The sequence below is a fragment of the Anopheles darlingi genome, chromosome 2 (genome assembly GCF_943734745.1).
Source record: "Anopheles darlingi chromosome 2, idAnoDarlMG_H_01, whole genome shotgun sequence".
Taxonomy (NCBI): domain Eukaryota; kingdom Metazoa; phylum Arthropoda; class Insecta; order Diptera; family Culicidae; genus Anopheles; species Anopheles darlingi.
The window spans coordinates 62,773,557-62,794,663 of NC_064874.1; the positions used below are offsets into that span (position 1 = coordinate 62,773,557).

Here is a 21,107-nt window from a genome sequence, read left to right on the forward strand (position 1 = left end):
CCTTGATGGTCTTTCCCATTTGGTCCATCCGCTTACGGCTGTGTTCGGTGCCTTTCCCAGGCGCTGGCTAGGGTTAACGGTGGCCTACGAACCTCGGAAAGACCATGAGCAGGCAGAAAACGCCGCCGCCGCCGCCGCCGCAATCATCGCGGACGTCAATCTGTTGCTAGTTTTATGAGCACTTCATGAAAGTGTTCGTGACGTTCGACCGTTCGCGGCCGGGACGACGAGCCGCACACGCGGCACACATTTTGTTTGGAGAGCTTTCCTTTTGCGCGAAAGGAAATGCTTAAAACAAATAGCTCACTAGATTAGTCAAGACAGCCACTAGCCACGCCGATGGCTCGCCTTCTGCCTTGTATTTGTACTCTATATACCCTGCTGGACAGGGGGATTTGGAGAATGAACATTTGAGGAACAAAAAGCCGGAGACCGGCGAATGGAGTTTATCGACACCTGGAGGACCTGCTGTGCGCAGTGAGACGACACCTTTCGAAAGCGAAAAGAAACACAATCAATCCATCTGACATGCAAATTCTACTCGCAGTCGTGCTACTACTACTACTACTACTACTGCTTTGACCGACGTCCGGATCTGAGGGGAAACCAACCGGAATGAATGAAGACATAAACGTCCGATTTGACAGAAAGCTATGAAGCTCCCACGGTGCCGGACGCGACACGAACTGACCTGCTCCGTACGTCTCCTGTTCTGTGGCCAAAGGCATGTTCAACGGAAGGGAAACAGTGTACATGCCAATGATGGCTGACAAAGAATTGGTTAAAAGAGATTGGCTGCGTGACGGCAGCGTTGAACTGAACGGCAGGAACCCGATTACAGTCCCTAGGATTCGGATTGCACAATGTTTGGATTCTCCCCCCCTACCCCCTCGGTGCTGGCCACTTGCCGGTGTTGTTTTGTGCGTTATTGTGCCCGAAAAAGGATACGTCAAAAGGGATAGAGGGGAAGGAAAACAATAACCTCAAATGAAACCTCACGGCATGGCATATGGCAAGGCATGGCATGCTTTGGTCTGGTACGCCAGTGCTTACAAGAGCAATCATAAATGGTTGATGAAGGACGAAAACATCCTCTGGACGAGGAACTCTGGAGGATTGGAAATGGAACCCAAGGCTCCAGCGCCACCACACAGCAGCAACAACAACAATAAAGCACAGGAATTGCGCAGCAACGTCTGCGTGTGTGCGTGCATGATGTGGCCATCAAAATCGATCACAGGGGAAGGGGACCGACAGAACCGAAATGAAAAGCCTCAGCACCACCATCGCGGAGTATACCTGCGTTGTTGTTGTTGTTGTTGTTGGAAGCGCGACCCTTAGTAACACACACACACAGGCAGGGATCGACCAAACGATCAAACACGAAATGGTTGCCGTTTTACGAGATGTTGTAAAAATCGACGAACCTTTATTGAATGTATGCGGTTCGCGGCGGCTACAACGTTGGCGTTGTAATGGGGGAACGGGACCGGGAGGGAAAAACACTTTCCGGCCGTAAATTCCCGGCCCTTCGTCTTGTCGATTACAGTCAGGGCAGTAGTGTGCGCTGAAGACGTTCAAACGTTGGCAGCTGGCTTGGCAAGTGGCAAATGTGATGATTGAAGGTTTTGAATTATGAAACCGTCCGCCGATGGACAATTGCTGACCGTGCGGCGCTAATAGAACCATTTTCCCCTACTCCCCAGTGGAGCTAAGGAGTGATTAGCTTTACTTCAACCGACCGGCTGATCAAATCTGTTGTATTGGAAAATTTCCAGTAACTAGCTTTTGTTTTCCTGCGTTTTTTTCTACACACAAAACGTTCAGCAGCAGCAGAAGAAGAATGTGTTTCAATTTTGCGTACCACTTGAGTGATGAGAGCAGCGAAGGTGAATTATTCATTCCGGGTAAAGTGAATTCCCAAGATTGACTCTGTCAAACCCCGGAGCTACGGAGCAAATTATATTCCATCAGAATCAATCTTATTTCCCCGCCTGGCGTCAAGACTTTCCGCCTCTAGCTGGGCTTGTGAATTCAAAACACCCTCTCAATTTGATTGAGTAACAAATGGAGCTCATTTTTCTGCCACACAAATCGGCATCGAATACAAAAAGCTGATAGCACGTGCCAACCTCACACACACACGCGCGTGCAAACGATTACTAGAAATTGGAAACCGCTTATCGGCTAAACACACGAGCAGGGGGAAGGGGAGATACTAGCACCACCAACAGTATCGCGTAAGCGTAAAGCGTTTAGCAACAAAAATACAATTAACTTTTAATCTGGCGCGATCCCTGGCTAGGCCTGCTATCCATTAGTGTCGTGTTTATTTAATTTAAATCACGCACCAAAACAACCGATCACGACCACAACGGAGCAACCTGACAGCTGCTCTCCGGTTACCATCACAGCAAAAACCAACTAGCGGTAGACAATGACTGCAAAACCATCGATAATCCATCGATTTACAGAAGGAAGAAAAAAAAGGTTATGGCTGACTACCGTGAACGAACCCAGGACGAACCGATAATCCGTTTGCCATTTTCGCAGTCACGCTCGGCACCTGGCGCGAGGTGCACCCGGGGAGGAGCTGGTGCGCGAGGCCATCCCTGATAATCAGTCTGGTACGGTGAAAGTGAGGAAAATTATTTTCTTCCTTTGTTGCCGTGACGACGACGGCGACGATGACGCGACACATCGCGATGCCATCTTTCTACGCATCCTGCGATGTTTGTGTGTGTGTGTAAACATGCTTGTTGCGGTCCCGACCACGCTGTCCTGCGGCTACCACCAAGCAGGCTATGAGCTAGCTATGTAGTTAGTGGTCAAATATTAAGAGAAAATGGCGGAAATTGTGCCACAGAAAATGTTGCTTGTTTCCGTTGCACCACAATTCGCACCCTTCACGATGCGATCGAGCTGTGTTGGTGGTAGGTTTTCAAGGTGTCTGACTGGCTATGTTTGTGTTGTCAGCACACACACACACATGCCAACGAGATGAAGAAAACGGAGGGGAAAAGAAAATACAAATAGTGATTTTTCATTTTAAATGAGAGCAATTTGTTATCCCTGATGAGGATAATGTAGATTTGTTATTCTCGGCTCTCGGCGGCCAAAGATGCTACCCCGAGCACACATACACACATGTGTGTGTGTGTGTGCGAGCTACGACGAGGGCCATTTGTTGCTTGGATCCTTGGATGGATATGTAGCAAACCCCGGGGCCCGGGGCCACATGCAACTCCTCTCGCTCGCTGAAAGGCAAACGAATGGGAAGCGATTGGGTTTGCTCACTGGCTGTCAGCCTGGGCATGCTGCTGGGCCCACGGGCCATGAGCGTAACGGAAAACGGTAGCCAGCGAACTGCCAGCGAAAGGAGTCCGAGGCGCAAGATTACACGATTGCATCTTTTGGGCACCAGGACGGACCAGGAGATGGCCGCCGCCGCAGCCGCCGGAGAGCGAAAGCGAAAAGCTATTACTTTTTAATGAAAATTCTTTGTTTATTCGCACGGTAGGTTGCTGTTTGTTATTGTGGGAAAAAAGGTAGTGAATGGGGGAGTGGTGCATGCTTACCGTGCATGCTGTGGTCCAACGTTTCCGATGTCGTGCGCCGAACTGGCCGTTATCTGTGAATCGTTGATAGCGAACGATTGCATGCCGAGCGGGTTTTTGCATTTTTCTGTAACGAAAGTTTGGGGAAATTGAAGAAAAATGTAAGTATTAATTAGGCAGAAGCATCTCATTTTCATTAAAGTGCTATCATATTTAATTATATTATATTTAGTTTTGTTTATTGTGTCGGTTCCTGTTCTATTGTTGTCCATTATCTTAAAGCATTGATTCTACTTCAGTCTCAGTGAAACTTATTTTGGAACTAATTTTAAAGCGTTTTAAAGCAGCAAAAACTCTGCTAAATAGATATAAGAGACTAAATTTTTTTTTAATAGAAACCAAATGTTAGTACCACATGTTACTAAAGTACCAAATGTTTCAAAAGCAACTAAATGATCTTTGCATGATTTATTTGTTCAAAGTAAGGATGCGATCCTATATTACTTTGATAAGTAGCGATTGTATTTCGTGTTGTATATCATTGTTGCATCTTAGTTCGCTTTGGGTTGCTGTGTGAAAAGCAACCATGTAAAACGATCGAACACCAATTCAGAGATGGACTTTTGCCCATGGTTTAGTTTTTAAATTGTACTCGTTTCTAATCCTTTTCCCAATAAAATAAAATTTTAATATCACAGTTAAATATCTGTTTATAATAACCCTCTGAACATTACTTAGAAACATGTTCATAATACTTCTACTTCGCTGGGTGTAATATCCAAGTCCTACTTTGTTGCAAGGTTTACTGATCTTTAAAAAACGATTAATCTAACAGTCTTAACCAACAATAATGTCTTCAAATTAGACGAAATATGAGAATATGTTTAAAAGAACAACTTCCCTAACTGGAATGTGCCCAGGTTCCACATTTTTTCAAATGAATGCAACAATCTTTTAATCGATTCCCTCGAAACCTTATGAACCGAAACACCGACCAACAGCGAGCAGTCCACAAAAGAGGGCCGCACCGTTCGTGGTGAAGGACGCGGTGGTCGCGGTTTTCCAGGACCATAATTAAGGCATAACTTAAACTTGCCCCAGCCATACTGCCATGAACGACCCCAAGAGTTAAATTGCATCTTCTCGACCCCGGCTCCACGGTGCTCCACACACATGGACGCGAGCCACAGTCTTGAAGATGAGAACGTCTCTAGCACACACACACACATGAGAGGGCGAGGAAATGAGTTTCTGACTACCGCCGCGCGTCCAGCGACGCGATTACTCTTCTGCGCGAGTAAAACCTCCCCCTCGCACCCACCACCCCCCTATTTCGTCAGGCTGTTGGAGTGTTACAGCTCTCCAACGCATACATATACGCGCGCGCTTGTGTGTGTGTATATATTCGGTTGCAAATTTATGCCTCTCCGCGGTCGTCATAAATTTCCGACCACTTTTAGAATGGCTCTTGGCTCTCTTCTTCGCCCATCGCCTTAGGTCGTTTTGCGCCTTAGGCCCCCGTACTAACGGCCAGGAGTCATGAATCTCACATCTCACAGCCACACACACACACACGCGCGCTCGCGAGCTCTTCCGCTACATTCTTCCGTCGTCATGGTGTTCTGTATGGTGGTTCTTCGCCATATTGTGAACACGATGGAATCGTAGTGAGCTGCGAAGGAGTAGATTAACCGAATATTCGGTGTCTGCTCCAGCTCAAGCGAGAGTTGTGGCCAGTAGCCGCCATCCTTTCGACAGATCATCTGACGTGCACCACGAAATTGGAGCGACCGTTCTAAGACCGTTCCGAGCAGCTCCACTTTACCGTACCCAAGGGAGAGACGTTAGAAGGTAAAGTGGAAGAGTAGAGTAGACCAAGACACCCCAAAAACTAGCCAAATTATTATTACCATCATGTTCTGTGTCCCCGTTGGGAGATTGTACGCGTGGTGAGCGATTAATCGGCATCAAGTGATCATCCGATCCGGCCGCAAAACTTTCGCATCTCATCATCCTCTCCAACGGGGGATAAGGCCCTCGGACTCACTTCAAGCACAATCCAATCGGAAAAGTGCGGCCCGAGACCGAGACGCAGATAATCCAATGTGTTCGGTTCGATTAAATTCTATCTTGATTCACCACCACCATCAAGGGAGGGACGTCATCCCGAATCTTACCAGGAAAATCTTCCTAGCTCGCCAGCACCATCGAACGACGCTCTGCGTGCCCAAAGTTTGGTTCACGAACAACTTTTCTAATCACTAATTGATTGGATGATTAAAGTATCGTCCGGGCGCGGAGCGATTGTCTGTTCGCTGGGCTGTTGGATGTTGGAGTTCCGAGAATGTTGGCGGAATAATTGAACACTTTAGCAGCGCAGCTAAAGCGGTAAAGTGAGCGATTACTTATTTATCCGCGCTATCAAACTGGAAGGCTGTTTGCTAGTTGGAGTTTGTTGTATATCATTATTGAATCTTAGTTCACTTTGGTTGCTATGCTGGGAAATATAATAAGCAGAGCAACCCTGAGCTGAAAAGATGAGGAGTTTAACTGTATTGTTGAGAATAAACCAATACGTTACAGAGTTATGGGGAAATTTATTTCCGAATTGTTATAACTCATCGCAAACAATGTAGGTAGTAGCTACACACCGTTGAGTTGAGTTACTTTTTGGAGTAAATTAGGGAACTTATTTGGGAAATCTAGGGGGGCATTTGAAGCAACGTCTGCCTAAAAATGACTCATTAAAACGACTTTCATTATCTAACGGTTCACGGCATCCCCTAGAATCGTCGGAATTGAATCGTCTTTGCAACCAGACACCCTTAACCCTTAACCGGCCTCGAGTTGATTTGACTTTTCCTTTCAAATTTCAGTTCTAAAGGCATCAAGCGGTCGTTTCCTAATTATCGGCGCGTTTCTATGGAAACTACGGAGTGCTTCGAAGGGAAATCTCTTGAAATTCGATCCACCACTACGACGATGACGACGGAGATGGATCCGCGATCTATAGCGCATCAACCCTGTCTGTCTGGTCTCGCAACATGATCCTAGAACCCCGTTGGGGAGTTCTACAAAAATAAAATCAAATGCCCATTCTGACATTCAAATGTCACTCAGTGCCCGATTCGTCATCATTAAAATCAAATTGTCATCAGGCGCGAAGGGCGAACGTGTCATAGCTAGACCGCGCACCGGACTCCACGACCACGATGAGGCTGTCGAAGGATGAGTTGAGGAAACCGGAGACACCCCATTCGTGGTCGGCTCGTGTTCGAGCAGTGGCGACGTCATCAATGAAGTGACACTAAATGTCGCTCACGGATCGCACGGAGAAGCTACATGGCCACGGGACCGTGCGCTCGCCAAGCTTAATGCAACAATAATGACTTAACGGCTCTCTCTCTCGGTGCGTGTGTGTTTGTGTCCATTCCTGCTCGATTTCCGGCTCGATTTTCCATTGCTTTTCTCCCCGGATTGTATATGAGATTGTGTGTCGTGCTTTTGTGGCTGGCTATTTGCGGAAACAATGAAATCGATTGGGTGGTACCGGTGCCCTTCGACCTGTCAAAGGTGCTGGAGAGAGGTCACCGGTACGGCGCATCGTGAAACATCAACATCGGGCCTCCGCCTCTTCCGCCCTGATGCGCTCTGACGATGGTGTCTGATTGTTCCAGACCGGGGGGTCCATCACCACCATAATCATCATCATCATCATCATCATTATGATCCGGTTTCCCTTAGCCGGTTGCTGTATGCTACACATAAATGTGCTCTTCCTTCGTGGGAATTGGCTCGTGGCCAGGCACCAGCATTGGAACCAATCACTCACCAGGACCCAGCATAAACACGGGGAAAAACAACAGAGAAAAAAACCTGGATCGAGCGGGAGCTAATCAGATTAAAATATTATTGATTTTCCAATTTCAACCTTCGTTGGAGTGGAGTGGGGGAAAGGGGTAGCATAAATCGTGAAAAGGATGGAGTACCATACAATGCCCCCACCTCACGGACCCCAAACCCCAAAGCAAAACAAAGAACTGCTCTGCAACCATCCGTTTATTGTATGCCCGTGTGTGTGTGTGTGTGTTTGTGTGTTGTCCGTGTGTCAATATAGTATCCTTTAATCAACTATCCACCATCACTCACACATACACACACATACAGTGGATCGTGTGTTTTGTTTGCTCAATGTAGCCTCACCGTATGCCGTATGGTATGAAGGTATCATCATAACGGCCCCAAACAGCAACAACATCGATCATAATTTGAAAGGTAAATTTCCGCGCACACACATACACACACTCGTCACGATGTGAGGTTATGAATTTTTTATGCTCTCCCCAGCATAGCAGCGGAGGATAAGGACCACGAGTGGGAGTAGTAGTTGAGAAGAGCTGACAGTAGTCCAATAACGGTGGAGTGGAGTAACCACCGGACAGTAAAGTGCTCGCGATGCATTAAGCGATGCATTACGAATTGCTGCTCCCCGGTACCTCGGGTGCTGGTCGTCGAGTTTCGCGTGAATCTTTGATTCCGTTTTATCTTTTCCGTGGCGCAAACAACAGCAAAACGGGAAAACGAGGAAAACAGCAGCACCATAAACGGAATGGCCGGAAGTGGAGCACGTACGGAAAGCGTACCTGACGCGATTCGCGAGATTGCTCCGCCAAGAAGGGACCTCCGCCAAGGGCACATCCATCCAACGGAGACCGAGACGAGACAGACCGACCGACGATCGACAGTCCAAACGATGGCGAGATGTGGCGGCTACCTGGGGCCTATCGTTACAAACACACAGACAGACACAGAGACACCAAAGGCAGTATAAATTTGTAAATAAGTAATCGCGTGTCTAAATAAAATATGTATTTTTATTATGCTCGCTCCTGTGAGGTTCCATTCCGCCGTATTTGTTGTGTTGTTTGTTGCGTCGTTGGTTTGTACGTTTGTCGGCGTGTAGTAAGCGGTCGTATGTGTCCCCGTGTCCCGTGCCCCGGGATATCTCTTCTCCTTTCTTCGTTTATATTTCGGTTTTACGTTCGCTCAGGTGCGCGCTAGGCGCTTTGGCCACACTTCGGGGGCCCCCTTGGTCCTGAGAATCCCACGTAATCACCGGGACTGACGATAGGGGAAAAAAAAGAACAAAACACACACAGACCGGCAAAACCGAGGGTTTTTATGCTTTTCATGGTCGCCCCCTTTCTGGTATGTGTTTCAAGAAAAACACAATTCACCATTCCTTGGACACAGGCAACACCGGGCAAGGACCATTCCAGGATCAACCAGCGGCAGCAACAGCAGCAGCAGCAGCATCTCAAATGGTCTGAGCGACGAACTGAGGCGAGTAAAACTTTCATCAATAATAAATTGATTTTCCTCCTCCAAGCCGCTCCAAGCAGGCTGGCTGGCTGGCGGCGGACAATACAAATGCCGGTCTCTCGCCTTCACCGGGCATCAATCCCTATCCCCGCCCGGAAGGCTTCTTGTTGGGAAGGATGCACGTTTTTGGGGTGGATAAATTATTCAAAGGATTCCTTCCTTGCTTCCATTGGGGCAATACTACACTCCGTCCAGTTACTATAAGACCACCATCAGTTTGTTCCAGAAAATCTTCAAGGATCACAATTTCAAATCGAGACTTTTTATTACTATTCTCTACTCTAAAAATAAGTTATTAAACACTAATAGGGATGGATAAAATCACAGGTTGAATTTTGGCGGCAAATTAACAAAAAATGAAGTGTCCAGTTAGTATAAGACCACCTTGATTTATTTTTTTTATCAGCGAAAAGAAGTAACCAAATCATCTAAATCCCGAAAATAACTATTCGTTATCAAATCTTAATGGTTTCAAATGTGTAAAACGGGATTTGGCATGCTCTTTATAAACTTTGGTTAATTTTAGAAGCATAGACTCTCATATGTCTCTCAAAACCGCTAAAATCATCGCTTAAAGCTAACGAAACGAAGAATACTGCTTTCCCCCAGCATCCCATTCACTAATTCGAGCTCAGAAGATGTTTTCCAACGGATTTTATGCTATACTCTGAGCATATATGGCCAACAAATCAATTTTCTGATCTTTATTCGAAGCCGTAATCTTCTTTCTCAAGTTAATAAAAGCATTATTTCACTAATATGTTAGGTTTTCCACACCGTTTTTGATCAAAAACGATAGCAGAGATTCGCCTTCAAACGTAGATGTGCTTTGTTAAATGGAAAAAATACAATCTTGAGCCTACCGGCTGTATTAAGTTTCACCCAAACTATGCAGGAATTCCCAATAAAACAATAGACGCAAAATAATGGTTTTTTGGTTCATTTAACCATTCCTGATTGTTTACAACGGTGAATAGACGTTTAATCAACATGTTTCTACTGGATTCATAGATTAATGTCGTGATTTTGGAAGTTCAGAGCCTCTTTCAGCACCTGTTGGTTTAATGGGAATTCCTGCATAGTTTGGGTGAAACTTAATACAGCCGGTAGGCTCAAGATTGTATTTTTTCCATTTAACAAAGCACATCTACGTTTGAAGGCGAATCTCTGCTATCGTTTTTGATCAAAAACGGTGTGGAAAACCTAACATATTAGTGAAATAATGCTTTTATTAACTTGAGAAAGAAGATTACGGCTTCGAATAAAGATCAGAAAATTGATTTGTTGGCCATATATGCTCACAGTATAGCATAAAATCCGTTGGAAAACATCTTCTGAGCTCGAATTAGTAAATGGGATGCTGGGGGAAAGCAGTATTCTTCGTTTCGTTAGCTTTAAGCGATGATTTTAGCGGTTTTGAGAGACATATGAGAGTCTATGCTTCTAAAATTAACCAAAGTTTATAGAGCATGCCAAATCCCGTTTTACACATTTGAAACCATTAAGATTTGATAACGAATAGTTATTTTCGGGATTTAGATGATTTGGTTACTTCTTTTCGCTGATAAAAAAAATAAATCAAGGTGGTCTTATACTAACTGGACACTTCATTTTTTGTTAATTTGCCGCCAAAATTCAACCTGTGATTTTATCCATCCCTATTAGTGTTTAATAACTCATTTTTAGAGTAGAGAATAGTAATAAAAAGTCTCGATTTGAAATTGTGATCCTTGAAGATTTTCTGGAGCAAACTGATGGTGGTCTTATAGTAACTGGACGGAGTGTATAGAGAGAGAGAAGCGAGAGAAGCACCAGAAGATGAGAAGCACCAGGAGAAGGAGAAGAAAAAAAGGCCAAGGAACAAAAAGACGTGAAGCACTGTGACGTGAAGAACACACTGCAAACGGATCTGCAAAACATCAAACGCAAGATTTAGACGCGCGCGTACTCAGGGCTAGTGCGTACTGAGCTCACTCAGGAATCACTGGACATACCCACTGGAATGGACCATGATGTCCTACCATTCGGGACCTCGAGTCCGGTTGTACTGTGTGTCAATCCTAATGCCGCCACCAACACTGGATGGAGTTTTAATGGTCTCCGTTGGGCACCATAAAGGAGGTTCATGTCCATCTGCACGATTCCTCCGGCCAAGAAGGGGTCATTGAAGGGGAAAGAAGGTTGGTATGTCTTGCCGGACGAGTTATATGTGTACTGGCGTCGGTACTACCCTTCTCTCCTTTGTAGGTGATAATAAAATTGCATGACGACGGTTCTTTTTTCGGTTCCCAGTAACCCATCATAAAGGAGTTTGTCATCCCTACACACTGTGTCTGCTACTCCGACACTACATTCCATCAGACGCACGTCACGCGCTCCTCCCGAGGACAACAATTCTGCAGTCATTTTCCTTTTTTGAATCCTCTTCTTCTCCTCGCTATATGGCTGAGTACATGGAACTTGAGGAACGAAACGCTCGCACTATCCTGCCGTAAAACCGTTAGTTGACTTGTGAGTAAATAAAAATATTAAATTATCTTCCTCGAGGGCCCAGCCCCGAAACATGTCTTTACTTCAGGAGAGAACACATTTGGAGGAAAAAAAAAGACAGATTTCTCGACGATCCTGAATAAGGAAGGACCTGTGCCCGTCCTGTGGGACTTTGTTTACGGATATGAATTTTACAGAAGATTAATTCCGGGTACCCATGTTTGAACACACAGACAACAAACACACGCGTCTCCTTCTGTACGTCGTCGATGATGTGGCGCAATATTTGGGGTCAAGATGGTGAGCGCTCGGGCTAAACCTTTCCAAAGCATAGCGACAAAAGGTCAAACGGAAACATACGCTGCCGTTTGTGCACGTGTATAGAAGTTGGGCGGAACTGGAACTTCGTCGATTGTTACGCACCATGCCAGAAGGTCAACAATCAACAGCCCATCTGTGCGTGTGTGTGTCTATGTGTTGGAATACATTTGATAACCTTTTTTGGGGGGGAGGTTGTTTGTTTGGTTGCCTTTTGGGAAGGACTCCCGTAGGATGCCGCAATTTAAATGGCATGGTCTGGCAAGAGTTTGCAAGGTCGATTTAAAGGGATTCTTCTGATGTCCTTTACGGTCACCATTACGGTGCTTTAACACGGAGCTTTGGATACGGGACGGAACAACCCGTGAATATTGGATAAGCTCAACGATCTCGAGGATATTTGTCGCTTCGTCACGTCATCCAAGGGTTCTTCCGCTCGAATGCCCCGCGTTAACCTTCGATCGAGTCAATGTCGAAAGTTGCATTAATCATCCTTATTCAACCAGAACCACCTACCACAACCACAGCTGTGCCACCAATTACGGCCATTGTTTTCGGTAATTTGTCCTACCGCATCCCTACAGCCGCAGTAGCAGCAGGAGCATCCAATCCCATGCTGCTGTTGGTGTGTACCAATCAAAGCCTGTGGTATTCAGCTGCATCGTGCGGCAACTCCCAGGTCTTCGGTACCGGATAACCAGGGCAAACATTACACAGCGCAACCATCACCGCACACCGTCGTCCCACGAGTCATCCGATGATGGAACCAAGTCCTCCTGAACTCCTGGACAATTCGTGTTTCTACTATTGGTTTTCTGCAAGGTTGCACCTCAATGGGACCGTTATCCTTTGGAAACAAACAGCAATCGCGCTGGAACAGAGTTCGCCGGCCGCCGGGAACAAGTTAAGTCCTGTCCAGAGAGAGAGAGAGTGTGACGCTACACGTTTCTACAGCTGCAGAACGATGGACGATGACGTTGGTACCGGCGCCATATTTGGCGTGGAAAGTTGAAACTCTGTTGTCCGAGTCCCTGGACCTGTCTGTTTACTCAGGATCCCAATTTTGTGGTCCCGGTGTACACAGGACATTATCATTTGTAGCAAACGTTCCAGTGCACAGGATTCTTTGCGATTCATGTCTCGTCGTCCTCGAGTTGCACGAGTGAGCACCTCGGACTCCGAGGTGCAGTCAACTGGTAGGTATGTAAAGACATATTTGACATGTTTATAAGATTGTTACGAAAACATTATCTTGACCGTTTGCAACGGCTCAGGTGAGGTTCTGACGAGGGCGAACAAGTTATGAAGGGAACAAACCCGTAGTTGCAATTGTGCAACGGGGCAACGGTTTTCGTTGTTGATGCGCTCACAACCAACAAAATGCGAGTACCTGATGGTGGTGCTCGGTGGTGATGATGGTAAGATAGGTATTGCTGTGGCCTGACCAGCCGCAGCTGGTCAGCAAAACTCGGTCAGCAGTTTAGTGCAAACCTCGGCAGCTGTGATGTGGCGACCGACGAGTGCTCAGGGAACCACCACTGGTGGCGGCCCAAAGTTCTCTGAACCCCTCCAAAAAACCTCTCGGACCGTGCGGTTTCGTGCGGTTTTCGGTGCAACAAAATGGTGAGATGTGTCGGTGGTGCTTGTACGTGCTGCAATTTGAACAACGGCCACCGGCTTTTCTGTGGTGGCTCGGTCGTTCCCACGAGCTGGTATGGCTGAGCATACACACACACACGTATCGCCACGTATCCCGGGAATGCAAAAATGGGGCTCAACATTGTTAATGGAAACATTAGACCGAGTGCAAAATGCACCTGTGCGCGCGCGGGTTCATGATGGTGCTGCTTTCCATGGCGGAAGCCCGAACTCTGGAATTTGCAGCAGCAGCAGTACCGGCAAGCTGCTGCTGAGCATACTAATTATGGTGAGCTGTGCGCGGCCTGCAAAATGGCGGTATTTGAAAGTTAAATATTATACATCTTTATGGAGAATCGATGGGCTGCAAAGCAGAAGGTTGATTTGAGCAAAAAGGGCCTCCGGAGGATATTACAACGAATTCTAAGCCCCCAAAATGGATTGGAGTATTCCTGTTAGTAGGTTCCAGTATCCGGGAACACCGGTACAAACGCAAACTCGTTAGACGAAACGTTGTATCAGCGAACGACCCTCAGCAGACCCGTTGGCTATCTTGGCGCAATTTAGCAAACAAAATAAGGGAAACGACAGGAAACAATGGAGGAAATTAAGCGTAGCTCTAGCCACACGAGGGCGAAACAAAGCACCATGCTGCTGGTTCTGCTGGTACTGTAACTACTCCTATGTTGACGTCACACAACAAGTCCTGAGAGTCCTGCAACCACATAAACCCTGGGCAAGGGAAACGGGAAATTCGATACCAAGAAGCATTTCCCTCCGGTAACACACACAAACACACACAACAATATGTTTCGGATCGTGGAAGGTTCTGCTTCGCTGCACCAAATTGCGGTCAGATTTATGATTAGTTTTTTTTCTTTTTCTTCCATCTGCCTCTCGTCTGCAGTCGTCGTAGTGAAGCAACGCAATTGATTACTTTGCTCGACAGTCAATTTGGGGCTCCATTTTCTGGGTCAATTTGTTTCTCTCCCGATCAGATTGAATGGCCTCGGTGGGAGTTTGAGGCGTTTGGGGGCTAAAGGGAAATTAACCGGATATGGGAACCAGATTGGTAGTCGGTAATGGATGTCAAATCGTGCGTTAATTTCGATATCGGCCAACAGTTTGGTATTGGCGAGGGTATTATGAGTGTACTGTGCATTATCAGCACAACGGGGAAAACGAATTCTTAGTAGAGACAGCAGTCTTTGCGAAGCTGTTGTACGCGTACAGAGACAGTACAGCTCTGTTTGTATTTTTTGAACCGCTCATAACTCTTAACGCCAAAATTGAAATTTCAATATATTGTTTACAAGCCACTAATAGCATTTTAGTTTCAGTTTTACTGATTTTTTTACCGTTACCGTCATGAAATTAAAACGTCATAGTATGATTGCGTTATATTTGTCTGGCGAATCATAACCAGCTGCTGTTCATGAGCTCAATCACCTTAAAGTGAATGAAATATTTGTGTATCACACCATAAATTGTTACAACGATACTGGTAGCATTGCAAAACGCTTTGGAGGTGGACCAAAAAAAACCGCAACATCGAACACATTTTTGGTAAAGTTATGAAGGGAATTGAAAGAATTTCACGTCACTGCGCCACTCGAAAGGATGGAGAGAAGTGAATTTTAGGCCGAATCATTGAGGATTAAAGGAGTTGATGCGCTTGCAGTGATCGCTGATGGGCGCTCTGCAATAGTTTTCATCGAGCCTGATGTGAAAGCGAATGCGAAATATGATCGAGAAAATGTTTTGGAAGCTGCTTTAGAGCCGTGGACACGTAAACATACCGGTCGTAGACCATGGACGTTCCAACGAGACTCAGCACCGTCTCTTAAAGCACATCTGAACCAAGAATGGTTAAAAAATCATGTTCCACATTTCATTTCGTCCGCACAACAGATTTCGATTTTGCAGACGCAAATGCAAAGACGTAAATGGACTATTCCATCTGGTTCATATTGTACCGCAAAGTGAGGACTATAAATTATGCCAATATGGATGCGCTGAAGAAATCGATTGTACGAGAATGGGCCCAAAACACCACAAGATCACATTCATGTGCAGCATGTAACTCGTGTATGGACCTTTAGAAGGCTATAGTCAGGGCAAAGGTGACCACACCGGGCGTGAAAGTGAACGGATTCTGAAATTTTGATTATCTTTAAACAATTTTGTCTTTGAAATCACTAAAAAATGATTACACACAAAAAAGGTATGGTGTTTTGAAAAGGTAACACTTTATATCAGTAACCCTGAATAGTAACCCTCTCCTCAGTTGGTGAACAACATCACTTTATGAAAAAGCATCAAACAGAACGTGGCTGAATGTCGCCATCTTCTGACTCCCTGACATCCAAGAGCTGCTTCTTCTGCTGCTGCTTTTATCAGATTTTAAAACCAAAGATCAAAGCTGCGTCGCGTGCGTCTGAAAAGCGGACGAATAGTTTGGCAAAAGTATTTCACCGTAGCGCACACACCAACAGTAATACAGCTCTAATGATATACCAAAGGCAATGTCTGTGTGAAGTCACCAGAAGCGAATCATGATTCGATTACAACCGCGGGCCTTTGTTCTACGCGGTTTGCAGTCGCCGCTTGATGTTTTGACGCTGCGAGCGCGCGAGCAGCAATCTTCCAAAAGTCAGTACCACACCTTAACCCAAACCCCGATTTGTAACCCCAAGAAGCATCCTCTAGCCTTTGTTCTCACCAGCTCTCTCTTTCTTGCGGCCACGAAAGATGATGATTATGTTTTTCGGGGCGCTTGTTTTGGCTGCCCAGATTTACTACCGAAAATCTGCGCGCACCAACAACCAACAACCAAACCAAACTCTCAGCACGAAATCCTGGCCCCCTGGAAAAGTAATATTCACTTGCGGCCAACTTGGCCTCCTGGTTGCTGGCTGGCGGTACGGAACCGGAACGGCAACTTTGCTGCTGGATTGCGTTACGCGAGGAAACTGGATTCGCGTGTTTGAGACTCTTTGCTTCTACCTCTCTCCAGCAGGTGCGTTGAGCAACTTTTCGCTCGAGTTTCCGCAGCACCGGGCGAGCACCTGAGAGAAGTGTAACGACCTTGGATGGTGGTGCCCGGGGAAAAGAAAAACAGTGGCGTGGCACGAGGTGGAAATCATTATGCAAATCATGCTTTCGGCTCGATCCACCGAACACCAACATCCCGAGTGGGGGGAATGTTAAAAGTTTGATTGATTTACACTATCGCTTCAACAGGCAGCAGTAGCAGCAGCAGTAGACCGCCTTGCTTGGAGTTCATCAACTACCTCGCTGGCTTTAACGCTCCCATCGCCGGCGTTGGAATGGCCGGCGGCCTTTCTATTATTGTTATTTTAGGCCGGAAAGCCGAAGCCGAACCGATCTATCGTCTTCAAGAATCCGTTAGAATGAAGAAGATCATCCCCCCAGCCGGTAAGAACGTTCCGACGTTTTATGATAGCTCGTGAGTAACGGACACCACCAGCACCACAACAACGGTAAGAAATCGTGGCGGTTGTCGCGAAACATTAACAGCAGGAGGTGGTAGGAAGAGAGAGAGCGAACAAAAAACTGAAACAAAAAATAATAAAACGAAACCTCCCAAAACCGACGCGGAACCCCCGAAAAACTGATTAAGTTGACGGCAACAGCAGCAGCAGCAAAGAGGAAGAAGAGCTGGTGGTGGTGTTGGTGGCCGGATAAACATAAGCGTATTATGAAACCGCAATTTGCATACATAATTGCTCCCGCACTAATTTGCATAACCATAACCCAGCGCCAGCGAAGTACGAAGGGATGAGCTCTCTCGTGGGATGACGGACCGATGGACGGACAGCGAGTGTGTGGGTGGCAGGCAGGCCCAGCCATTGTTTTGTTCAGGATTTTCCTGCGCTGCTTTTTTTTTGTGCTGTTCCTTCTTGTGTTCTGTTCTGTTCCGTGGTCCCCGTACAACAAGCTGGCGTCGTGGCGATGGACCCAAGCGAACATCTCCCCTCATTGGGGGTGAGGGTTGAAAACGAAAAATAACAAAACAGCGAGGCGTGCCCATGTTTATGATGATGGTGATGATGATGATGATGATGATGCTGCTGATGAGCATCATCCACTTTCGCGACGCTACTTAATAGAACAGCTTTCGAGACATGGCGCATAAAGAGGGGGATGTGGAGAACATCGCTTTAGGTCCTTAACTTTGCATTCGCAAAATGCCGAGAACATGAGCGAGTCTCCCCATGTTCCTCCCAAACACACACCCGCACACACACACACGCGAGCGCAGAGAGCAAAGGAGACTAATTCCTGCTGGAATGCAAATGCACGACGACGATTTGTCGTGCTCGACGACGAACAGAAAAAGAATCCGAAAGATGGCGGCAAGAAGCAAGAAGCAGTGGCCACGAAACTATCTTTCTGCAGCAGCAGCACACGACGCCTTCGCTTGTGTGTGTGTGCGCGCGATTAGTGTTCACATGACCATAAACGTCTGCTTATGAATGTAATCCCTAATTAGCCGAAATTTATGCTCCTCGACTCCTCGACTCCTCGACTTCAAGCATCAGTCTGCGCCCCTGTCGTGATGCCAAGGTGTGCGCTTCGTTCCTTCGTATTTGTATTCTTTTTCACTCACATTTTTCTCGCATCAATTAGTGCGTTCAGATTCGATTCGGAATGGATCAGGATGGACATTGATTCGGTCGATCATTAGGGGGGGTGAAGCAACGGTGTTTTTTCTTCGGGAACACACACTAATGCTTCCTTCTACTGCCCCAGTTCTTGGGGCGAGAGTTTCCGGTTGATGCTGATGCCGTCACCGAACTGAATCGATACTGCTACGGATCATTAATTACCACCGGCACCGGGGAGCACCGTTCTTCGTTGGGTTAAGGTCATCGTGTTTTTTTTGTGTGTTGTTGTTTGTGTGTCATGGATCCCGGTGTTCACCTCATCCCGATCTATTTCTGTTGCTCGACACTCGAAAATCTGTTACAATTCCATGGTGGTTCCGGTGGGATTCGGTAGCGAGCAGTGAGACCAGGCAACATTAAATGTTTATCGAAATGAATAGCACAACGACTGCTGCGCAGATCGAGATGCGAATGGAAATCGATCCCCCCAACTACAGTTGTGTTCAATAAATTAGCAGTGGGGTGGTTCAAAAGTTAAACAGTAACTTAAAATGATATTTCATACATTTGAATTCGAAATCTTTTTTGTATGTATATAAAAAGGAACAAAAAGTAAACAAGAACATATGGTTTATTTTCGAAAATGTACTAATTTTTTAGTGCAAAAGTTTTAGTAAGTAAAAAATTATCTGTTCACAAAAATAGTAGTCGACATGCATTTTTGCTTAACTTCAGACGGTTTGTTACATGTGGCTTCGTCAATAATGGTACCTTGCGGGGTCTAAGTGCATACAGATTAGCTTCCCTTAATCGGCGTCTGACTGTTACTGCACTCACAGACAACTCCAATACATCCTGCAATTCTATTGGAAGTCGTTGTTCGTGGATCTCTACGCGATAAGTTGAATATCTTTCGGTCAGTTTTCTGAGATGTGCATCGCTTCCGACCACAAGTTTCTGCCTTTGCTTTCCATTTTAAGGTCATTACTGATCATTTTGAATCAGGCTGTATGATTTACCTTCTTTTTTCATTTTCTTGACCAAATTCCGCAACTCTACAGAACAATGTTCACCGCGTCTACTATAAAAACAAAACTGACTTCTTTTCATGCATTTTTTTGTTCTATTTACTTTTACCGATTGATGAACAAGCAAAACTTACCATTTTTTTTTCAAAATAATCGCAAAAAACAATGAAATAATATGGAATCGTTCTCCACTGCTATTATTGTGAACAGTGCAAAATAGACGCTTCTGCAAATACTTTTGGCACAAATATCAGCACAGTATGATTGTATTTCTACAAGTGGTGTCTGTCTGTCTTGTCGGAGATCCCTCCACTATACACCAAAATGATCGATTGATAAAATAGACAACGCATGCTTGAATAATGAGCATTCTGTTACAGCGTGGTGCGCTACTGCTATTTTATTGAACACAACTGTACGTGGACAGTGCCGATTAATGGAACAGAAACCATAAAATGGTGCGCAATGGAGTCGGATTGGATAAAATGGCCTGATGGTGGTGGTGTGTTTATTAAATTTAGCGATGGCGTTATTGCTGATCTAATCAACCTCGAACCTCGAAGTGGCCATGGCTAGGAGTGCGGAAATCATTTTATTCCCCCGAAAATGCACACAACCGCCCGTGGAAAGCGGGAAAATGATGATCTATGGTTATGACACCTCCCTGCCTCGATAACGGGATAAAATTGCAACTGCGTTTTGAATGTAGAACGCTGCAGCGCTGCGTGTGTGTGTGTGTGTATATGAAACGTAACGAACGCCACGAAACGCTTATTGATAAAATATATCACTTGGAGGATGCGAATGAACTCACTTTTGGGGGCCTTTGAGCCTTTGAGGAAGCTGGAACCGCTGTATATTCGCTTAAGCTGGATAGAAATTCTGTGTTCCATGTGTCGTACTCATGCCATGGCTTTAAGACGATCACACTACACAGCCACACAGAGCCAATACGTGGACCACGGCGTCGGGACGGAACTTTTATTGAACGCCACCGCCACGGCGTGATTTATTATTATTTCGCTCGACGGGCATGAATTATGCCGGGGAACTACCACTACCAACAACGCGAGTGTAGTGGCCACCCTTTTTAAGGAGAACAGGAGGACCTTAGAGCCACTTGCCAGCCAGCTAGTGCACAACCTTTCGTGCTCCTTGTGCTTCTTTTAGTTGACCGGTTCTATTGGCGTTTTCCCGAAAAGTCTCGAGAAGGCGTTCTCGCCCGCCCAAAACCCGGGCTCCAAAACTACTTTCTTGTGTGTCTGAGTGTGTGCGAGTGTGTTGGCTGGGGGGGAGAGGGATAAGCTTCAATAAGTTGGCATTGGGGCCAGGAAGATGGTACGGAGAAGCTCAAGTTGCAGGTCACTCGTCGTCCTGCACGAGGGAAGTTCATTTTGCGGAGCAATTCCTCGCTTCCTCTGGTTCGCAGGATAACGATTGGGAAAGTTGGAAGGAGCCAGGATTCGCCCGGCCGTTATGCGAGTTATTGCCTTCACCCAAAGGTACCGACAGCGAGTGCAGCAGCACTTGCTGCAGTTGCTGCACTTTTATGATCATCCCGCCATCGAGGATTGAAAAGTTACCGCGGCCAGGGATCCCATTTTTCATCAAAAATGCACGCGACCAGTTAGAGAGTAACGGAATGATAATATAAGGATGTCGGAACTTGAGCTTCATCTTCTCCTTTAAACAGAATATACATTTTTGTTCCCCGATAAATGTGATATCTAAACGCGAGCGTGCAAATGGACCGTTTAGATGATCGCCCTGCGTTTATGTTGCCCGAAAAGGGGGAAATTTATTCAAAATCCAAATTGAATCCTGTCCACCGATGCCGGGGGTGGGTTATGAATTTTAAAATTTAATCGAATCCACTCAACGCTCGCAACCGAACCGCAACGCCAGCCACCAACAAGGCAGGCAAGCGGCAGTATTTTCGTTGGAGCATTTTTGTAAAATCAAACACCAGCAGGCGGGGTGGAGCAGGATGGTCTGTCCTCGGGCATGCCATTATTGGTCGTTCGGTCGTCGAGTCCGAGAGAAGTCAGAGTATCGAGCAAGCA

General features: G+C 46.1%; 1 protein-coding gene across 3 annotated transcripts in view; it reads right to left on the minus strand.

Moving 5' to 3' along the window:
* The window catches only part of LOC125948970 (discoidin domain-containing receptor tyrosine kinase B), a 248,803-nt gene that overhangs the window by 109,681 nt on the left and 118,015 nt on the right, over window positions 1-21,107 (minus strand). For all 3 annotated transcript variants that reach the window (XM_049675536.1, XM_049675537.1, XM_049675535.1), the window contains exon 4: window positions 3,579-3,684. In XM_049675536.1, coding sequence (XP_049531493.1) covers window positions 3,579-3,684 — 106 coding nt within the window. The remainder of the gene's footprint in view (window positions 1-3,578; window positions 3,685-21,107) is intronic.